This window comes from Psilocybe cubensis, chromosome 5, assembly GCF_017499595.1.
Source record: "Psilocybe cubensis strain MGC-MH-2018 chromosome 5, whole genome shotgun sequence".
NCBI lineage: Eukaryota > Fungi > Basidiomycota > Agaricomycetes > Agaricales > Agrocybaceae > Psilocybe > Psilocybe cubensis.
The window spans coordinates 3,556,555-3,578,305 of NC_063003.1; the positions used below are offsets into that span (position 1 = coordinate 3,556,555).

A 21,751-nucleotide genomic window follows, 5' to 3' on the forward strand; every position below is an offset into this window, starting at 1 on the left:
TTGTTGACTTTTGTGGTAGCGGCTTGTTCTCATGGACCTGCGGGCCAGTATCCATGCGTGTGCCTTTGTAGGTGCGCATTGTTAGTCTACCGCCTATAAAAAGGTCGAATAATCCTCATCGTGAACACCAATATCCACTGGTTCTTTCAACATCAAGGATTCGACAAATGGCAGCACAACGACCGGGCAAAAAGAACGTTGCAAGCCCTGCTAATATCAAGTCGAAGGTCTTTCTTGATCTCCGAGAGTACATAGCAGCAGACACTAAGTATTTGTCCGAGGTCATTTATTCCGCTATCCCCGATGGACCCCATAAAGATGAACCCCATAAAGATCTTCTGTACGCCTTTGCGCCTGTCCCGGAGGCTTCTAAGAAGCTGAGCAAGGATTACTCGTATGCATTTGTTACCAAGTCAAATAACAAGTTTGTTCCGGGAGTAAATGTGCTGGACGGCTGTGATGGTGTCTCCCAGGATTTGCGAGTTGTGAATAGGTCTATGGGGGCCGATCCATTTGGCGGCTTGCGAACAATTCAATTTAAGCTGAATGTAAGTCATTTTAGTCGTTCTTGGTTGCGATGATATTTAGGTCTGGTTAATTAGCTTCCTGGTTTGGATATGCCTGGTTTTCTCGTGTATACGGCTGACCCGATTACGAAGGAGCCGTTCTCGTCCGATGATATCCTGAAGGATATTTGCTACTCGGTAAAGGCCTATATTACAGCTATCAAGGACCAGTACGCCGCAGACAAAATGCCTTACCTTGTTCAGTACGAGAATGTGAGTGTTTATGAACCGTGCCCTAGACTGCTTTAATTGTGTTTTAATGCATTGATTTTCTTCCAGACGCCATTTTATCTTGACACAAAACTGATCAATCGATATTGGTGGGATTTTCGCACTATCGACTTGTCGACACTGTATCTGCTTGGCGCTTTGAAAGATGCGGAGTCGAAGTCATTTGTCCTCATCCTGGGAATTAGCCGGTAATGACGTCGTATGTCCTGTCTGTGAGGAATTACATTCGATGACATATAGAATGGAGAAAGACATACATTTAGATTGGAATTATACTTATAATATAGTTTTTTTAATTGCAAAAATATTATTTGGATATCTGAGCCCGAGAAACAAGTTCAAATTGAAGTATTAATAAAATGTCCTTACGCCAGTACACTTTACAAGTCCTCCTTTAGTAGGAGGATTCATTTATATCGCCAAAATTCTGGCCGTGAAACGCTTAATGGAACGGCGACCAATCGGCACATATTATCGGAGATTGAAATTGGCGATTTTGCCAGTTCATTGGGCAAGGAACCAACTGGCTATGAAATCTCGGCTCTTGATGTTCGGCAGAGTTTCGGTGGAGAACGAAATCGGATGAGTACTTGTAATCTGCCGTGCATATCAACGGCCTACCTTACAAGTCACCTTCTTTCCTCCATATTCCCTCACATCTCAACTCAGAAAAATATACATCATTCAATACCTAACCGCTCCAACGCGTGAGAAATAATTAACACCTGTCCCCAACCTGCCCCTAAAAATAAAAATAGCTTGTTTGTCACCGGTGTTTTCAAGTTGCGGTGATGGAAGTACATTCCAGTAATTACACTCTGATAAGCGTATGATTAACTTGACAATGCTGCGTTATTTATCTTCTGGAATGCAAGAAGGCGTATCGACATTGGATTTCTCTCTCATTCCTTGATTGACCAATATTTTACCCTAGTTTTCATGTTCATCACTCCCATTCCTCACATGTACATTCACCAAACTTTTGAATGGCAGATACTTAGAGAGTTTTGGAGGTCAAACAATGCATAATATCATTATCTACAACTGGTCAATTGTCAAATTCCGTGGCCGAGTGCACGCTTTGTTCAATTAACCCACATCAGGATCTTCCCGAGATCAAACTAAAAGTAACCCTAGCATTTCAGAAAACGCCGGGTACAAACTACGCGGACGTTTGAATACACTGCTAGCTGCGATGTCAAGATCACAATGTTATGGAAAGAGAAATTACGCACCATCTTAGCCTGTTGAAAACATATACGGCCTGAATTATCACGTAAAATGCAATTTAGAAAACGGCCTACTGAGCAGAAACGAGACACACTTCATGTTAATCCTCATTGGAATGAAAATCTGGTCATTATTATTTAGATCTTTACATTCCCTTACACCACTAGAACACATTATAAATTCAGTGATACCGGCAATGGAAGATACCTGAGCCAAATATTTACATTCTCAGAGTAACAGTAGCAATTGACACAACTGTGATGCCAAGTATCATCTGAGCGCCTCATTGCACAGGCAGTTCCAGAATTTGTGGGTGTGCCACCAATAGACAGTGAAATGCAAAGAAATACGATTACAAAAATAGTATACCGTCTGTCTTGTCGCATAGCTTTTACTCCACAATGCTACACCTCTTGTGAAAAGAAGACGGTACGTGCCTGCCAATGTCATTTTTGGGACTCATTTCACGAATTATTTTAAGATTTCGCACGTCAATTGGCGTACATCACATCTACTTACCATGGTCAGAATTAACTATAGGCATGAACATATATACCTCCACAGTAGACGAAAAAAGTATTAAAGGTAATGGTTTGCGGCTCGAATAAGCATCCTCGTTGCTCAATCTATACTGAATACGCGCCAAATCTTGCAAGATGAAACTTTCACTCCTCCTTGCTGTCACTTCTTCCATTTATGCAGCCTCAGCGGCTGCCTTGTTCACACCAGCGGTGACTGTGAAGCTAGTCATTGACGATCTGGTCAAGTTCAGCACTCAGTTCACCAAAATCACGGCGGATGTCAACAATTTCCCCCAAACGGGAGCTCAAGGAGCAAGCGTATGTTCTGTTGCGTTTCTACTGATCATCAGCCCTAATATGATCATTTTCCTATCAATGATATTCAGGCGAACGAGGTCGCATTCCACGCTAACACGATGGTTAACAACAACGATGCAGCTAGGGAAGGACTCGTTCTCGCACATGATTACGCCCCAGGCCCCGGCCCTTGCCACCCGTTCCCAGGCGCCGTTGCAGAGGATTGCCTCTCGCTCATTAGCGAGAACCTCAACAACGATACCGTGGTGCCCTGCATCAACGGCCTCGCCACATTAACCCAAGGCGAATGCTCAATTGTCACCACCTGCAATAGCGCGATTGCAGGCAAGGCAAATGCCCCAAAGAACGGTATTATGCGGTATCTTGCCGTCCGCCGCGCTTTGACTACTATTGGTTCTTGCGCGTTGTCGGACTATGGTTCCATTTCGGGGTACTATGTCGCTGACAAAGGTGTGAAGACTTGTTACCTCTATCCTGGAAGGTGAGTGCTTGGTACCTAGACTGAGCGGCGAGCATAATTTACAAGTTTCTGTTGCCAGTGAAAGCTCTTGCAAGTGATTGGTCTGTTCGCGACATAGTGGTCCTGGAAATCAACTTTGAGTCATGACTAATAGGCAGGGTTCTTCTGAAACTTATACAAATGTTTCAACCTGTCCGTGAGATTGGCAAAGTATTACCTACATAATAACGCGTATTCCTGCGCCGAATAAATGTTGAAGTAGAATCCATCTGTTGAAGAATAATTGAGAGAAACGCCTCAGATGTCGAAGTAGACGCAAAGGATGAGGTCGAACGTTTCTATATCTGCTGTTGGAATACGCGTCTTCGAAAGCCGTGGTTCCTGGTCATGTTGTAATCTTTCACCTCGCGCTTTCTCTTGCCTTGTTTGCGGTGTCGTTGGCCCATGATCTTATAGCAGCAGCGCCACTACTTCTAGCCATAAGCGTTGAATCGACGGCGGTGGTGGCAGCGGAATCAGAGTTGGGCGGTCCGGTGTGTCCTGTGAACTGGGAGATGTAGCAAGAGAATTCCATCGTTCAGTGGCGTGAAGATGCGGTGCGAAGGTGGAGGGGTTAACTGGTAATAAATGCCAAAAGGGTAAGAAATTGCAGAAGGAAATCTGTAAATCCCTCACCATTCTTTGGTGATGTGACTGACATCCTACGCTGAAGAAGGCCAATGTGTTTCATTTCGCATTACCAACACACACGCGCGTCAGCCAGCCCATCAAAGCACACCTCCGTCGACTCCGACAACGTCCGCCCAGGTCCACTGCATATCAACTCCCCTCTAGCATGCATGTTTCCACGCTTGCGCAACCTTACTAAAGCTCATCAACATATCCTCTCGACGTTGAATATCCTAAAACCGATGTCCTTGGACTGTGAAGAGAAACAGAGGAGCGAGTGATGGCAGGGGTCTCTAAGGGAAGACAAAAGGCTGGGTCTATGTCGAGGTAAAGAGGTACAGAAAGAGGTGTAAGGAAAACCAGGACAAGCCGCACACGGCAACTACTTTCCGCTACACAACAAGCACAAATACGAGACACCAGCACATCCTCCGGAGGTTTGTCCATCACCATCACCAACCCCACTTCCAATTCCTCCCGGACAATTTGACGCACAAAGGAAAGCAAAACGAATGATAACAGGTGGGACAACACTGTACGATTGTGTTGTTTGAAGGGCATGGCAAGGAGCCAACGTCATGCCCGGTATGACTGGCAACATATATGGCAAGGCGTCGCCGTCACCGACTGGATACCGAACGCCTTGACATCGATAACTTGCGCTTTCTAACCCCACACAACGACGACACCGTTTCTACTGACGTTAGGCTCCAACAAGCAAATACGATCGCGCGCATGGCGCCGGAGTATAAAAGGATCTCGCCCGGACTTTTCACCCCAGACTGTCGGCCTCCACACCCCAAGCTCTTCACTTGGAATAGATTGGCACTGCGGTCAGCGTGATCCATGCAATTTGTTTCTTGCTACTTTCATCCCCTCTTTCAACGCCGGAGCTGATGTATACGATGGCTCTCTGCAATCAGACCTGCCCGGTCTTGCTTCCCTACATGTCACGTATGCCCTTGTTTGTACCCTTTCTCACCCATCCGTCCAATTCGCAAGTGGGTTGCAGGTGTGGGAGTCAGCAAGAGGTGGTGAGGTGCGGTGATAAATTTTGTAGGCGCGTCGTGTGATTACCTACTTGCTGTCGTTTGCGTGCGCAGAGGAGAGGGGTGGATGTGATTGGGGTGTAATTTTAACCAGTCGCATCAATGCTTCCGTGGCCCCAGTTAGTGCGTTGGAAACACTGGTTACTCAAGCTCACTGTTGAGGCAGAAAGTGCTCGCTATGCGTTGATCTACCCACCAGGATGGAGTCATACGCCTAAGATTTGGGCGTGGCTCCATTGCTCTTGGTTTTCTGGAGAGGTGCTCGCGATTGCTCACTCTCATTCTCTTTTCCATCCAATGTGCGCAATGTGCGTTCATATGGAGTTGACGTCCATGTCGAAGCACATCTAACTTCACAAGCGTCACATTGGGATAAGCCCATGCACGTTCGTTCCATGGCTGTGTTACACTGACTGCGCAGCATTTCGACGATGGAGGACGTCATTGTACCTCCGCTTCCTTTCGTTTCTTGGGCCGAATCTCACTTCGAGCCACTTCAGACTCGCTTTGGATTGACTTGAGGTTCTCTTTTTGCCGTCTGCGGATGCTTTCCAGATTTTATCGAGGGTGGCCTGTAAACTATCAAAGTTCATTGACAATGAAAATAGGCACCGTGAACCATATAATGAACAATAACACAATGAATAGATTCATTTCCTTCAACTAGTGACTACTAAAGAGCTGAGCACTTGAAATCTGCCCTGTCTGCCTTATCAATAGCCGTGTTCCCAGTGTGATCGCAAGTATCACCCGCAAGACCCCCCTCTGGAACATTTACCCCAGCGTGGTAGCACGTTCCGGTACCACCGTTATTCTCCCCTGATATGTATTTGACGCAGATATGATGTCCTGCATCCGTTTTAACCACATGAGCCTTGTTTGTGGGGTTCTTTGTATGGTTTAGGATGGCGTCTGTGCAGTGGTTCTCGATTTGCTGGAGAGTGTGTTTGCCTGGACGATCGTCCCAAAGTGATTTGTTGGCCTGTAATCACGAGTATCGGGTCAATTGAAACTTAACATACACTATATAAATTGATAACTTACGTCTGGAACATGACACAGGTTAGTCTTGGTATTGCACTGTCCAGTCGCTTTGGGGTTGGCTTTGCAATACGCAGTAAGCGCGTGACGGCCTTTGTCCGGAGCCTCGTCTTTTCCCTTTGCATCCTTTCCGTGTAGAACGTGACTCTTCATCTCTTGGAACTTGTCGTTAGCGGCTTTGCGCTTCTCCTCGGCCGTTGGCTGATTGTGTGATTGTGGTTAGTGGATTTTGATAGAGGTAGATGGTGTTGGGGGATATATTACCACGACTGGACGAACGGTTGGGCCTTTGCCGTCTTTACCTCGGCGGATAATTTCATCACGGCGATCCCTTCAAAGTAAGAGTGTTAGCGTGCAAATCGAGAGATGGGAAGCAGTAAAATATTACATTGACGCATCTGCACCAGCGGGGATGTACAAGGCGTTCGCAGACGCCGCAATAAGAAGGATCGAAAAAACGATTGAAGACTTCATGGTAAGAGTTTATCGACCAGCGAAAAATGGGTTGTTTGAGAAGTTGAGTGGTATCGAACCTGCGATGAAGATTTCCACCGAATTTCTTCTCCCTTATAAGGTATCTGTAGGTCCGAGAGTATCGCGACATATAACAAATTGTTCTCACCGTCGGACGTAACGGAACATTGCAAAAATACACCTCCGAGTCCGAGTCGTAAAATTTGACATGTTACGTCACTGTCAGATAGTTAAGCGCGTAGGAACGCTGTTAATACATGCGCTCCGCTGATGAGTATGCTGTACACACCGGAGTCGAATTGACAGGTAGTGGTAGTGACGTTATTTGTCAGTTCCAGCTTCCATATTCTCACTCTCACTGGAACGAGACCACGTTCGATTGGACATATCCATGCATATATCTACATGAGGTATCAGTTGCACAAATGGATAAAAACGTGAAAAAGAGACTGAACTTGAACGTTTCAAGGGCCCGCAAAGTCGCCTGTTGAGAAAATCCGCATACGGTCCTGTCAGACACAAAACACCGGAACAGAATTTCATTGAACGGCCGTCATTAGCGCTTCATGAAGCACGAGAAAATCAACCACAACGCCCCCAAACCCCAACGCCAATACACAAGATATCCTCTCTGGATGCGTATAACCCTTCAACTAGAGCGCGGCTGTTCCTCTTTGCCCCTCAAACCGGTACTCGTCGACTTTGAGGCCGAGGCGTAAACCGCGTATAAGCCATTGGCGTTGAGATACGGAGTCATATTTCCTATGCAGTGCGCTCGGCTGCCCGCTTGTGCAGCGTACTGGTGTTCGTCTTGTAGTTCGCAGCATATGAGGAAGGGGGGGTGGAAGGGAGTGTGGTTTTCGGCAGAATGTATGGGGGGGAGTTGGGGGGAGTCGAAACATAACGCCAGATGAGGAAGGGTAGTGTGGTTGTCGGTAAAATGTATGGGGAGTTGGGGGGAGTCGAGACATTATGCGATGAGCATTGATGTCACTGAAAAGAAGGGATGTGCTCACCAGAAAAGATGAAAGAGAGAAGTCTCGGCCTTGGGATGTCGTGGTTCCATCCGAATGTCCACCAACTTCATCCGTCTGCCAACGCCGGGGACGTCCCATTCGGCGAATTGTAGAAGGGTGCTCCAACAAACCAGCTAATCAAACGCGTTGTGCATCGTACAGTCGAGCCTTTTGTAGAGCACCGTAATGGTCTAGGTTGCGAACGGGAGGCATTGGAGAGATTGCGGGTGTGTTGGAGGTCGGGGATGGTGGTGCTAGGCATGAAGAGGTAAGTCTTTTGATTGGGTGATTGTTGTACATGCTGTGGCAGGAGTCATGGATTGAGTGCGAATAGCCGGGAAGGGTTGAGTGCGGCTGGACGGGAGGGATTGAGTACGAATTGGAGTGAGAAAGGTTCTGGTGAGGGGACAGGACGTGACGACACACCATTGTATCTAGGCACAAAAGCACTCCACTTCCATGCATGCATCTATTAGGCGGGGGAGGTGGACGAATAAGATGATATGGGGATGACAAGCTGAGGGTGGTTTTGTGGAAGTGGAGGTGGATACGAGGAAGTCGGGGAGAGCTACGTCACGGTGTGGTATGTGTGTTGGACGAAAGGCTGATAGGTATCATGGAGTTAGCATGGATGCTGAGAGCACTATGAATTACAGCGCCCAAGGACAACGCCGCTGTCGACTTTGTTGTGCAAAGTTCACCGTGTGAGCCAAGACGTTCAATCTCCGCCTGAAATATCTGATCTCCAGGCTTGTCCAAACCTTTTTCTCACAGTGTATTACAATTCATGTCCCCCACTTCTCGTCCCGTCGAGCCATCGCGTATTGCTACTCAGGACGGACTCGGTGGACGAAAGGCTGATAGGTATCATGGAGTTAGCATGGATGCTGAGAGCACTATGAATTACAGCGCCCAAGGACAACGCCGCTGTCGACTTTGTTGTGCAAAGTTCACCGTGTGAGCCAAGACGTTCAATCTCCGCCTGAAATATCTGATCTCCAGGCTTGTCCAAACCTTTTTCTCACAGTGTATTACAATTCATGTCCCCCACTTCTCGTCCCGTCGAGCCATCGCGTATTGCTACTCAGGACGGACTCGGTGGACGAAAGGCTGATAGGTATCATGGAGTTAGCATGGATGCTGAGAGCACTATGAATTACAGCGCCCAAGGACAACGCCGCTGTCGACTTTGTTGTGCAAAGTTCACCGTGTGAGCCAAGACGTTCAATCTCCGCCTGAAATATCTGATCTCCAGGCTTGTCCAAACCTTTTTCTCACAGTGTATTACAATTCATGTCCCCCACTTCTCGTCCCGTCGAGCCATCGCGTATTGCTACTCAGGACGGACTCGGTGTTCGGGGATTGGTACACTGCACTCTCGTGGCTTGCGGCTCGCGGGCTGATGTACGGGGTGAATTGGGTACTTGATGCTTGGAGCGCGGGATTTGGTTTAGTGTCGTGTCATGTTTCCTCTCCCCCTCTCTTCTCACTTTATTGCTCTGCATTTTCTTATCTTCCGTCGTTGCATCTCCTTTTTTATTTTTGCCGTTCTTTCTTGTTCTTCCTTTTCCTAATTTATTGGCTGTTGATGATTTAAAGATGATTCTCTTCTTCTCTCATTCTCTTCCCTCCTTACATATTTCCCTTACCACAGGGCATTCGGCACATACCCTCGCACACAAAACAAGAAATGAGATATCCTATTCTATCCTATTTCGACTTTGTCATGTTGCAATCATATGGACTTCGAGCATGACAGTGGTAGTCGCCTGTATTTGCACTTGTTGGGATGTGACGTACCCTGCCTGTCCTGGTTAATTAACACGGACTTCAAAGACTCAAATAAAAGCAAAAGAACAAGCGACATTGTATATGTAATTAGAACAATATACTATTGAAAAAAGACAAAAATTCGCCAATCTTGAGCAAATGTTTAACGACGTCCCCGTAATCGTCGAGATCACATATTTCTATCAGGATGAGACGGGAACGATCTTGATTTCTCCCGTTCCCTCGTCGACAATGACATTCCACTCGGTGTGGGCAGCAAGACCGATCAGGTTTTGGTAAAACAATAGCGGGCTCTCAACGTCGCCTGTGATTAACTGCGAAGCTACAATTTTTACGCAGTTAACAGTCAAGTGCAACACAACATTATAACAACAACCTACTTTTATAATCCGTAGTTGCATATATCTTAAGCCTTGGTGTAAGCTGGACGGAAAGAGTGGCGTTCTTACTGTATATGGTGTTAGTTGGACGACAAATTCGACACAAAAAGGACTCAGATTACATACGCAACATTCTGCCACAAAATAGCAGGCTCCATCTTATTCCCAGCCTTGTTGAAGAATCCCTGAGATATACAGATGAGTGCTGTTCAAACAGACGGAAATAAAGCGTCATACGATTCCTATGTTCGCAGGTTGTGGGGTGACATTGGTGCATTGCATAACACCTGCAGTTCCAGTTTTTGCATCGGTGATATGATTCATCAGCCCGTTGCTGTTAGGCGCAAGGGTACACCGCTGCCCAGTCTTCAATGCTGGAATATTAGTGGATGTGCCAAAGTTAATAGCCATTTAGAATACATGCCTCACAAGGCTGAGAGTTTGATGCAGCTACAAAATTGCCTTGTTTTAACTAATGCTCATATGGTCAGATTTATCTAGAAAATGTGGCTAAAGGGAACAAACCTGGGGTGCAAAGAATCCAGTTGCAGCTGTATAAGTGACTGTGGCAGAGTTAATTCCAGTTCCACTGAACGTAATAACCTCTATGTATCACTCAGTAATACGACCATAACACTTGACATAGGGTGTATGACTTACTCCAAGCAGTGGGGAATAAGTCTGAGTAAAGTTTTCCAGCGGCTGGGGGTTCAAACATAAGGAGAAGGGTGATATCGACTTTGGTGTTGGCTGCATAGAAATCCATTGTCCTGGTGTTTCCCGCTACAGCCTCAGGTTTAGCAAATTGATTAAGAAGTCTGAAATGCATGATATCAATATCCTTGTAGCTGAACTGTACAAGATAATGTGAATCTCACGCTGGCGCTGCAGATTCTGCCGCTACAGATTCTGGCGTTACAGATTTTTCAATGTTTGACATTTTGCAAAACGCTGGTGAATGTGATTGAGATGTAAGAAGGAAGTTTGCGATGATGATGGTTTTTTGGGCATCCTGTGGAGGAGCTTATATACATTTTCTGACCAGAATCTGCAGCGCCAGCGTGAGATTCACATTATCTTGTACAGTTCAGCTACAAGGATATTGATATCATGCATTTCAGACTTCTTAATCAATTTGCTAAACCTGAGGCTGTAGCGGGAAACACCAGGACAATGGATTTCTATGCAGCCAACACCAAAGTCGATATCACCCTTCTCCTTATGTTTGAACCCCCAGCCGCTGGAAAACTTTACTCAGACTTATTCCCCACTGCTTGGAGTAAGTCATACACCCTATGTCAAGTGTTATGGTCGTATTACTGAGTGATACATAGAGGTTATTACGTTCAGTGGAACTGGAATTAACTCTGCCACAGTCACTTATACAGCTGCAACTGGATTCTTTGCACCCCAGGTTTGTTCCCTTTAGCCACATTTTCTAGATAAATCTCTGACCATATGAGCATTAGTTAAAACAAGGCAATTTTGTAGCTGCATCAAACTCTCAGCCTTGTGAGGCATGTATTCTAAATGGCTGTTAGCTTTCGCACACCCACTAATATTCCAACATTGAAGACTGGGCAGCGGTGTACCCTTGCGCCTAACAGCAACGGGCAGATGAATCATATCACCGATGCAAAAACTGGAACTGCAGGTGTTATGCAATGCACCAATGTCACCCCACAACCTGCGAACATAGGAATCGTACGACGCTTTATTTCCGTCTGTTTGAACAGCACTCATCTGTATATCTCAGGGATTCTTCAACAAGGCTGGGAATAAGATGGAGCCTGCTATTTTGTGGCAGAATGTTGCGTATGTAATCTGATTCCTTTTTGTGTCGAATTTGTCGTCCAACTAACACCATACACAGTAAGAACGCCACTCTTTCCGTCCAGCTTACACCAAGGCTTAAGATATATGCAACTACGGATTATAAAAGTAGGTTGTTGTTATAATGTTGCGTTGCACTTGACTGTTAACTGCGTGGAAATTGTAGCTTCGCAGTTAATCACAGGCGACGTTGAGAGCCCGCTATTGTTTTACCAAAACCTCATCGGTCTTGCTGCCCACACCGAGTGGAATGTCATTGTCGACGAGGGAACGGGAGAAATCAAGATCGTTCCCGTCTCATCCTGATAGACATATGTGATCCCGACGATTATGGGGACGTCGTTAAACATTTGCTCAAGATTAGCCTCAATTTTGTCTTTTTTCAATAGTATATTGTTCTGATTAAATATACAATGTCGCTGGTTCTTTTGCTTTTATATTAGTCTTTGAAGACCGTGTTAATTAATCAGGACAGGAGCGGTAGGTCGTATCCCAACAAGTGCAAATACAGGCGACTACCACTGGTATGCTCAGAGTATAGATGATTGCAACATGACAAATTTAACACAGGATAGGATAGGATAGATGAATTACGCCCTCTAACACAAACACGACACACCGCACACCGCAAAAGACACAATGCGTCTGACGAAAATTTAACTAACACTCAACACTCAACACACCGCCAGAGACAGTCCGTACATAACTCCAATTACCACAATCCCACATTAACGCGATTTGCTGTGCGGTGCTGACGTACACCTCCCAAGTTCAGATTTTCTACGACTACGACTTTTAAAGTACAGCCACGCTCAACTCGAACTCTCACACACCAACCTGCCCACGCAACACCATTGCCCACCGCGCCTTCGCCTCCGCCCCAACGAACCCTAAGATTCAGAAATCCACCCGTCTACCCATGAGTGCAGTTGCGTCCGTGTGGGGGCCCAAAGCGGCTGTGTGGTGGATATTTCATTGCTTGTTTTATGTGCAGAAAAGAAAAGAAAAGAACGAGTGACCCACCTCCAAACATGGACGCAACCTTGAACGGCCAAAATTGCAGATTATTGGGACGTTTTCCAGGGTCAAAGAATATTTTTACATACTAAATTTAGTTTAAATGGAGAGAAGATCATACAAAATTCATCAAATATGCCCAAATGTTATACTTTTTGCCATAATTTTATCGTGTTGACTGATAGGGGAGAAAAAATTCCATATTTGGAAGTACCCCTGAGGAGGTCTGTCCGGATTTGAGGCCCAAAATCTCGCGGATTTGAGAGCTAAAATCAGCAAAATTGCGGACAAGCCCTTAGGAGAGCTTTCCGTGGCCTAAAAATGAGTTTATACAGTAGCTATGCTTCTGGTAATTATCAAGCTGCACCTGGGCACAGGAGGGACTGACGGTTCTCATCCATGCCTCCATTCACTTGTCACTTATTCATACAATCTATTTTCAACATTCTCAAGATACAAAATTTGTGGTGAAGTGTCAAAACCAAGCTTTCTAGTAGGAAGCCAACAAATACGCGATTGGTTTATATTCGTGGGCCAATCCGACGATATTTTGTTCTATGTATATCACTTTCCAGATCATTATGCGCATCTTGGAGCATTGACCTTGACCGTGTAATACGACTAATACTTTCTACTTGAACCTAATGAATATCCGAGCACCTGAAGTCCGCCCTATGTTCTTTGTTGGTAGCTGTATTCCCAGTATGATCGCAAGTGTCGCCTGGGAGGCCACCTTGGACAACATTTACCCCGGCATGGTAGCATGTTCCGGTACCGCCATTATTCTCCCCAGACGTATACTTTATGCATATATGGTGGCCAGCCGCTGTCTGAACCACGTGGCCTCTGTTGTTCGACGGATTCTTGGAGTGGTTGAGAATGGCGTCTGTACAGTGGTTCTCGATGTCCGCATGAGTATGTTTTCCAGCGCGATCGTCCCAGAGTGATTTATTCGCCTGATATCATTTTGTTTACCTTGTCAATGACGATCTCATGCAGGTACATTTTTATGAATTGAATGCTTACAGAGGGAACATGGCACAGGTGAGTCTCGGTACTGCACTGCCCTGTTGCTCCAGGGTTGGCTTTGCAATACGCGGTGATGGTGTGACGTCCTTTGTCGGCTGGCTCATCCTTGTTGTTTGCGTCTTTTCCGTGCAGAACATGGTTCTTCATAGCTTGAAACTTGTCATTGGCGGCTTTACGCCTCTCGGCTGGAGTGGGCTAAGCAGGTCGTCAATGAAGATTATTAAAGAAATTTGGGAAGCTTATTACCACAACAGGACGTTTAGAAGGACCCGGCTTTGGACCTTTCACTCGACGGAAAAGGTTGTTACATTGATTCGTCTGGGCTACAGAGATTAACAAGTATCAGTGTTGTCTCATTGACAGAGAAATATTCAATTGTACCGCATAATTGAGCCTCACGACGCTCCCTTTTAACGGCAAATATTAGCCATCAATTGAAACAGTGAAGAGATATAGGCTACTATGAAGTTCTTACATGGAAGCATCTGCAGATGCTGGGATGTACAAGGCATTCGTAATCGATGCAACTAGAAAGAGCGTAATAACGATTGACGATTTCATTATAAGAGTTATCGGCCAGCGAGAACCTAGTTCTTGTGAGGTGGGTAGTATCGAACCTGCGATGGGGAATCAAGTTTGCCCATCACCTGCTTAAAAAGAATGAGGACTCCGATATCATCGCTCCATAGCGTTGTTCTCACATCGCGTTGCAATCAAAAGACTCTTTCAAAGGAAGAAGCAACCCACCGAACCGGCAAAAATAACTTTCTGTGAGATGGTTTGCTTCCATCATGAGCAGCAACTAAGACATGTATCTTTGGCCTGGGAGGTTCCAAGGGGCCGCTCAGTGTCAGTTCTAAATTTATCTTTGATGATCATTTTCATGCGCTGGAAAATAGCGCAGGGGCTCCCGAAGAAACACCAAACCTCGACTGTGTTGTTGGTTCTAATGTTGATTTCTATATAACAGCCCTGAGTGCTACATACGATATCCCTTGTGGTTTGCATAGTCACTTGAGCGTCAGCATGCTTATGGTGCTTACACGCCAGAGTTGGCAGGAAAAGCAGTCCGGGAACAAATTCGAACTTGAAAGAGATACCGAGATCAATGATGAATCAATTTGGAAGATGCACAGCCTACAGCTAATCTTAAAAAGGACGGTAGAAAAAGACAAAGCCAGACAGCATCTGCTACAACATCAACCAGCACAGACAACACCGACAATACCCCAGATCCTTCACAAATGTCTATAAACGCCATTTCAGCCACTTTCATCCAGCACGACTCTGAGCCTACGCATTATGTCCATCCGTATCTCTTCACACATGAAAGCGACGAAACAGGCGAAGTCTACGTCTGGTCTTCAAATGATAATTCGCTCTATGCTACCCTTGAAGAACCTATGGCCGATCCGAAGGCTCACCACTTGTTACCCAATGATTATCTTCTCAGTCTAACCACCGCTACGGAGAACCACGCACTTAGCGAAATACTCATTCATAAAATTCCCGACGGCGTACTAGTCGACCGGATGACACTTGGCCCCCTCGATTCCTCAGGATCTGACGGAAACTCCAAGTTTCTCTGTGTAAATCAGGGAAATATTGCTGTTTGGAGAAATAAAGGCGCCAGCGATGGGAGTGGGTTTGTAGAGATTTACACATTGTCGACAGAGGGAAAACTGGTATTATCAGAAACTCTCCTTCCTCCTCAAGGATGCCCAAGCTTCGAAAGCGACGCGTTGCCGGGGAAATACTTCCCACCATCCGCACTCGTCACGACAAACAACGAAATCATCACAGTCAACGCAACCAAGCGTTCATTCCCGAGCTGCATCGACGTGATCCGCTTCACCTCAAACACCAATACCGCCCGACAAAAACATATTACGTTCGATTTCTTAACAGAGGAACTTCCATCCCCCAACGCCGATATGCAAAGCAGCCTCTCTGGACATGTATACCTCCCCACCCACAACGCGGTAATTCTAGCACATAACGAATTCCCATTCGAAAGCTCCGGAACAAATCCAGTCACTGCCATCCGATGTCTCGACGTAGACACTCTTGAACTCAGATGGTCTACATCACTGCCGTGCGATACGTGTAAGCTGCGGTATATCTCCGAGTTTGACGTGGTACTCTCCCTAGGGAACGCTATCACCTCTCTTAAAGACGAGGATGGCACACTTCTAGGTGCAAAGTCCCATTTATCCATCATCGCTCTGGATCCTGCGACAGGGGATATCCGTGCGTCTCATATACTAGGTGGACCTGAGAGACCGTGTGGTAATGTACATTGGGAGGAGATGGCAGGGGTATGCTGCGATGTCACTCCGAAAGGCGATAGTATAACTGTTATACACGGAGACGGGCAGCTGGCTGTTATCCCCGTGAAAGAGCTGCTCGGCCTCGCGCCTGTGGAATTCCTCAATAATGATAAACTCAAAACGGTTGCGGCTCCTGATATCGAACCGTCCATTCCATCAACCGACGAGGAACGCAAGGATGTAGAAGATGGGCGCTGGAGATGGGTGAGGAAGGGGTTTGTGGGCGATAATGCTGTGTTGGTGCATCTTCTTAGGAATAGAGGGTTCGTTGGGTTAACTTGGGAGTAAATTGATGATACTGTAATTTGCTTCAACGTCTGGGTGTATCACACTCTCAAAATTGATTAATAAAAAAGAGGTGTTTTATCATCAATTTATCAAGTATCTCAACGAGAAATAGATGTTTAGAGAGTGACGATGTGGGTTTGTATCTATGATGCATGAAAGAAAAATCTTCTTCCATCCTATTCCTCTACTATTTATTCCACAATTAGCATCATCCAACACACCAACAACAGCCATTAAAAAACGCAACGAACCAGTTTCATCATTATATCGGTGTCACCGTATTAGAAGGACACGGAGCCATTTTACAAATGATGTGCACATCCTCTACGAAAAAAAAAGCAATCAAACGTTTTATCAGCGTCAAGTAGACCTTTGTAGGATCCGGTATGTCAAGAAGCCTGAACATACCAATGGGACCGTTCGTAGGACTCGGTCCAGGAGCAGCCAAAGCTGGCTCAACAAGTGAGATTGAGACCATCATGACTGTGATGACGCCGAGACTCAAGAGAGATTGGATTGACTTCATCGTAGTCGTTGAGCTTCAAGTTGGATTCAATTTAGGAAGAGACTTCAGAAGATGAGCAAATTGCTAACGGTAGTTCTGGGAGGCTGAACTGGCTTTATACCATTATTTCTCGTGTCCATAAATACAAAACAGTACAATTCGGGACCGCGCACTGTCATCCAATGCCACTGACATTGGCTTTAGCAATGTCGTGCTGCTGCGGCATGTCTGCTTGTTATCTGCTAACTGGGCCTCTCGGTCATGGTCAAGATATGACATTCCCTTATTACACCGAACCAATTGAATTACGACAATAAGCGGCGTGTGTACACGCGAGTTGGTTAGAAGAACGAGTTGGATCTCTCCATCGAAGATTCGAATGACAATTAAATATCATATAGATGATACAAATACAAAATGCTACAGCGAACATACTAAGAGTACAAATAGAAGTAGAAATAGAGATACAACAAATTAATCGTCCAGGCGAACATGCAGCGTGACGAGATAAGGTAATGAATGGTTTGTTGTGTAAAAGAAACCATACACAAGTCCGAAGATGAGAAAGCGTACATCCAGACTCCAGACTCCAGATTCCAGAGACGAGATAAGATTAACATTAACACGGAACGAGAATTATAACTTTCGAGAAGGCGATTAAACGATATGAACGAATACAAATATGGAACCAGAACCAGAACCATTGACAAGATACTACACAAACCACATCAGCACGCGTACGTCCACACCACCACTTGCTCATGAAAACGAAAACGAATGCTCACCCTCAGGATAAATTACGATTTACGCAGCGACCTTTCCCTGCGGGGTCTTGGTACCACTTCCACCGGTCCCAGTGGTACCTTTGATAACGTTCCCAACACTCTGTGCGATCCCACCCATCCATCCTACCCCGCCTCCTCCTCCTCCACCGCTACCCTTTTTCTCTTTCTCTTTCTCCCTCTCTTTCTCTTTCGAGTCGGGTGCGGGTGACGGAGTAGCTGCAGACGCAGGCGCCTGGTCCGCCGCTGATGCAGATGTAGTAGGAGCAGGAGCAGAAGCACCTTTCCCGCCCTTCCCCTTCTTACTCTTCTTCTTCTTCTTCCCACCTCCCCCAGCAGCAGCAGCAGCACCAGCACCGCCAGCAGAGACATCACCGCCCACAGGCCCCGTCCCCGTCCCCCGCATCGGCTCACCCCCCGCGCCGGCACTCAAAACCGTACCTCCCGCACCAGCGCCCTCGCTAGCAGTCGAATGGTCCGGCTCTTCACGCAGCTTCGCTTTCTCCGGGTCATCCTCTTCCTCCTCGGACTGCGTATGCGTGTGCGTGTCGTCCACATGCGTCTCCCCACCCCCACCCCCCCTTTCTACCTCATCTTCATTTTCATTGTCCTCATCAGGCCCCAAAGACCCACGCTGAGGCGGAGGAGGCGATCGATGCCGACTCGGCGCGCGCGCGTCTTTGTCTTTGCTTGTGCCTGGGAGAGCGCTGGAGTCAGTCGAGACGACGCGCCGCGCGGGGGGTTTAGTTGGCTCTGACGCGGGGACGGAGGGGATGGGGTTCATAGCTGCGAGCCATCCCATGCCCATTATACCTATACCTATCCCTGAACTTGGTCGGCTGCTGCGCGATGGTGGCTGGGATTGCGGTTGCGGTTGTGGTTGGGATTGCGGTTGGGAGTAAGCTCCAGAGACGGGGCGCGACAAGGCGTCTTCAGAGACGGGGCGCGACGAAGCGCGCGACGCGGGCTGCGAAGTTCGCTGGCGTTCTCCTGCATTACCATTACCATTACCGCTTGCGTTTGCGTTTGCGGTTGGGTGGACGTGCTCCGGCATCCTAATAGGCGGCGGCGGCGTCTACATCAAGGTCAGAAAAAAATCAGTGCCAGTTATCATCTCTCATTCAAACCAAAGCATGAAAAGTGAAAAGTGAAAAGGAGTACTGAAGTACTCAGTACTCACCGCTTCACCCGCACCGGACCCAGACACCTCACGCCGCTTCTCCATCTGGCGCTGACTTAACCTTCTTTGTACCTTCCTCCCTCCTTCTCCACCATCTCCAACACCAGTACCGACACCAACACCAGTACCAGCGCCATCGCTGTCACCGTACCCCTCACCCTCACCATCATCACCATGCGCCGGCTCATCTCTACCTCCATCTCTATCCACACCACCACCTCCTCCACCGTCAACACCACGCACATACCCCGTATCATACCCTTCAACGCCCCCCACAACAATCCCATTCACACTCGCGTGCAAACTCCTAACCTCGTCCGCGTCGCGCGGGGGCACGACGTACTCTGGCGCGGCGTGTGCGAAGAGGGGTTGTCTGTACTTTATATTCTCATCCACATCCTGCTCGTTTATGTTTATGTTCGCGTTCGCGTTCGCGTTCGCGTTCGCGTTCGCGTTTTCGTTTGCGTTATTGAGCGCGTTTGATTTATAGAGCGCGTTTGTGTTCACGTTTGCGTTGGGGTTATGTAGCTCGTTTGCTTGCGCGGGATACTTTTCGCGCTGGTTCACCTACAAAACGACAATGGGAAATGGGGAGTGGGAAAGGAAATGTATTAGACACGCTTCTATAGACACGTAAAATTCACATGAGGAGAAAACCAAAAGCCAAAAACCAAAAACGCAAAAACCAACAATCGAAAAACGAAAAAAGGAAAAAGAAAATATTACACAAGCCGAAAAAAAGACAAAGAAAAAGACAAGATAAAAGAAGGAAGAGCGCACGAAAAGACGATGGATAATAGACATATTTCTGAGAATCGAATTCGAATTTCGAATGTATCTTTTTCTTTTGAAGTGTCTCTCTGCCCATTCATTTCCTCCCCCTCCCCTCCTACTGAGCGCTCGTCCAACTCTCGCTCTCCCCCGTTCTTCACCAATCCCCCGCTCTTCACCAGTCCCCCGCTTCTCCTCACCAATCCCCCGCTCCACACCAACCTCAACCAACCCCACCTCACCCTCCCACCCCAACCGCCCACCACACCCGCCCACCACATCGCATCGCATCGCATCACCCAACACAAAAAAGACCAAGACGGAGGAGCGGTAGAGAATGACGATGACGATGACGATGACGCAATTTTGATTGGGATGGATGCAAAAAAGGATGGAGGGAGGGAAAGCAGGAAAGCAGGAGGAGACGAGGAGCCAAGGGAGAAAATTGGATCGCAAAGCGCAAAGCGCAAATGAATAGAATAGAATAAAATAGAAAGTAGAAAGTAAAAATCGTCCAAATGTCCACTGTCCATTCCAAAGTCCAATGTCCACGTCCATTAAAAATACCAAACATATCAAAGTCAAAGTCAAAGTCAAGGATTAAAATGAGGGATTAGGGATTAAAAGTACAATCAAATCAATCAATCGAGCAAACGAGAATGAGAAATCATTAATCAAGAGTCGGTGCAGTTAGAAATGTGAAACGAGAAACGTTAGAAATGGTGGGGATTGGGATCAGAACGTCAAGATCGAGAAATCATGAAACGAGAAACGATGAACGGAAACAAGCATAGAAACGAGAAACGCAAACGAAAAACGCAAACGCAAACGAGAAACGAGAAGGTGAAAGCAAGAAAAAGAAAGACCACACCAAATGAAAAAAGCAGAAAGGAATCTCAAACTCTCACATCATACCCCCCCTTCTCATACCCCTCCATCCCACCCCTCTCCCCATTCCCCCCGTTCCCTCCATACCCTCCCTTCTCATAACCCTTCAAACTCCCCGCCCCAGCGACCAACGTGTCCCCCGTAGGATGCGTATAAACAGGCGGCGCACCCTCTCCCTCTCCCTCCCCTTCCTCCCCATCTCCCTCCTCACCCTGCGCTCTCTCGTGAGCGGCTTCGTAAGCTTTACCGAACCCTACACTCGTAGAAGATGGACGTCCCATCGGTGAAACGGGTACAGGACCGGGTGCGTAGCGGTGTTGAAGTTCGTCGTCGGCGTCTTCTTCTTCTTCGACCGAACTTCCCCCCTCTTCATCCCCATCCTCATCCGCCTCACGACCCTGAGCCTGACGTGCCCGGCCCCGGTCCCGACCTCGAGTCTGAGATTGAGATTGAGATTGAGACTGGGAAAGCACAGGTCCAAGCGCATCCACATCCACACCCTCCCCTGCTCCCCCTGTTCCTCCTCCTCCCCCTGCTCCCCCTCCCCCTCCCCCTCCCTTCACATGCCCCTCATATTGCACATGCACAGGCGCCGGCATATCCACCTGTCGATCATGTACTTCAACGCGTCTATACCTCCCTCTCTCCCTCTCCCTTCCCCCTTCAATTCCCACCCTCTCCCCATCCACCCCAACCCCAACCCCAACCTCACCATCCACCCCCTCCTCCTCCTCCTCATCACTAACCCCCTCCTCATCCTCCTCATAAACCTCATCGCTAACATACCCCACACTCCTCACAGCCTCCTCAACCGGCCCGCCCCTCCTCCCCCCAACCCCAAGTGCCCCTGATTCCATACTCTCGCTCGCCACAAGATACCGCGCACACAACAACCTAATATCATTCCACCACTCCATCATATCATCCCTACTCCGCGCTCTAAAACTCCATGCCTTGGCATCGGATGATGTGGAAGAGGAGGAGGAGAGAAGGGACTTGAGAGAGCCCGATTTCGCGCGCGATGTGCCTAGGCCGTCTTTTCGGCCTTCAATTAAGAACTTGTGCGCGCGTGCGCGTGGCGAGGATGGAGGGCCCAATGTACAGCTCGGGAGGAAAAGGCTGAACGTGGGCGTCAACCCCCCTCTCCCACCTGCCCCAGCGCCAGTTCCAACCCCTCCAACACCCGCGCCCCTCCCGGAAGCGCTCACATCGCTAGACGCAAACTCATGCAAAAACCCCGCGGGCGTAAGCACAAAATACGCCTCCTGATACGCTCTCGTAAACCGCTTCTTGCGCTCGAGATGCCCCGTGTGGACGGGTGCGACACACGGCTCGTCTTTCATCGGCCACTTGAGCACTTCCATATCCCTCAGCGGCGTCTC

The 21,751-nt window shown here is 47.5% G+C and overlaps 7 protein-coding genes across 7 annotated transcripts; 4 read left to right on the forward strand and 3 right to left on the reverse strand.

Annotated features, from left to right (window-relative positions):
- Nucleotides 1-167: 167 nt before the first annotated feature.
- Nucleotides 168-989, forward strand: JR316_0006549 (uncharacterized protein; the record flags this gene model as incomplete). The annotated part of the gene is made up of 3 exons (XM_047892295.1): nucleotides 168-548; nucleotides 603-779; nucleotides 846-989. The coding sequence occupies 3 exons, from the start codon at nucleotides 168-170 to the stop codon at nucleotides 987-989; spliced, it is 702 nt and encodes a 233-aa protein (XP_047749644.1).
- A 1,694-nt stretch (nucleotides 990-2,683) lies between these two features.
- JR316_0006550 (uncharacterized protein) lies at nucleotides 2,684-3,351 on the forward strand (the record flags this gene model as incomplete). The annotated part of the gene is made up of 2 exons (XM_047892296.1): nucleotides 2,684-2,866; nucleotides 2,935-3,351. The coding sequence occupies 2 exons, from the start codon at nucleotides 2,684-2,686 to the stop codon at nucleotides 3,349-3,351; spliced, it is 600 nt and encodes a 199-aa protein (XP_047749645.1).
- A 2,366-nt stretch (nucleotides 3,352-5,717) lies between these two features.
- Nucleotides 5,718-6,559, reverse strand: JR316_0006551 (uncharacterized protein; the record flags this gene model as incomplete). Its single annotated transcript, XM_047892297.1, has 4 exons — nucleotides 5,718-6,026; nucleotides 6,089-6,286; nucleotides 6,365-6,416; nucleotides 6,474-6,559. The coding sequence occupies 4 exons, from the start codon at nucleotides 6,557-6,559 to the stop codon at nucleotides 5,718-5,720; spliced, it is 645 nt and encodes a 214-aa protein (XP_047749646.1).
- A 2,989-nt stretch (nucleotides 6,560-9,548) lies between these two features.
- Nucleotides 9,549-10,686, reverse strand: JR316_0006552 (uncharacterized protein; the record flags this gene model as incomplete). Its single annotated transcript, XM_047892298.1, has 8 exons — nucleotides 9,549-9,670; nucleotides 9,747-9,814; nucleotides 9,873-9,931; nucleotides 9,984-10,112; nucleotides 10,167-10,196; nucleotides 10,272-10,351; nucleotides 10,407-10,564; nucleotides 10,625-10,686. 8 exons carry the CDS (start codon nucleotides 10,684-10,686, stop codon nucleotides 9,549-9,551), a joined length of 708 nt encoding a protein of 235 aa, XP_047749647.1.
- Nucleotides 10,687-11,276: 590 nt separating this feature from the next.
- JR316_0006553 (uncharacterized protein) lies at nucleotides 11,277-11,885 on the forward strand (the record flags this gene model as incomplete). Its single annotated transcript, XM_047892299.1, has 4 exons — nucleotides 11,277-11,450; nucleotides 11,503-11,561; nucleotides 11,620-11,687; nucleotides 11,764-11,885. 4 exons carry the CDS (start codon nucleotides 11,277-11,279, stop codon nucleotides 11,883-11,885), a joined length of 423 nt encoding a protein of 140 aa, XP_047749648.1.
- Nucleotides 11,886-14,869: 2,984 nt separating this feature from the next.
- On the forward strand, nucleotides 14,870-16,243 carry JR316_0006554 (uncharacterized protein; the record flags this gene model as incomplete). The annotated part of the gene is made up of 1 exon (XM_047892300.1): nucleotides 14,870-16,243. The coding sequence occupies one exon, from the start codon at nucleotides 14,870-14,872 to the stop codon at nucleotides 16,241-16,243; it is 1,374 nt and encodes a 457-aa protein (XP_047749649.1).
- A 1,309-nt stretch (nucleotides 16,244-17,552) lies between these two features.
- JR316_0006555 (uncharacterized protein) lies at nucleotides 17,553-21,733 on the reverse strand (the record flags this gene model as incomplete). Its single annotated transcript, XM_047892301.1, has 4 exons — nucleotides 17,553-18,605; nucleotides 18,711-19,277; nucleotides 19,499-20,006; nucleotides 20,397-21,733. The coding sequence occupies 4 exons, from the start codon at nucleotides 21,731-21,733 to the stop codon at nucleotides 17,553-17,555; spliced, it is 3,465 nt and encodes a 1,154-aa protein (XP_047749650.1).
- Between the last annotated feature and the right edge of the window lie 18 nt (nucleotides 21,734-21,751).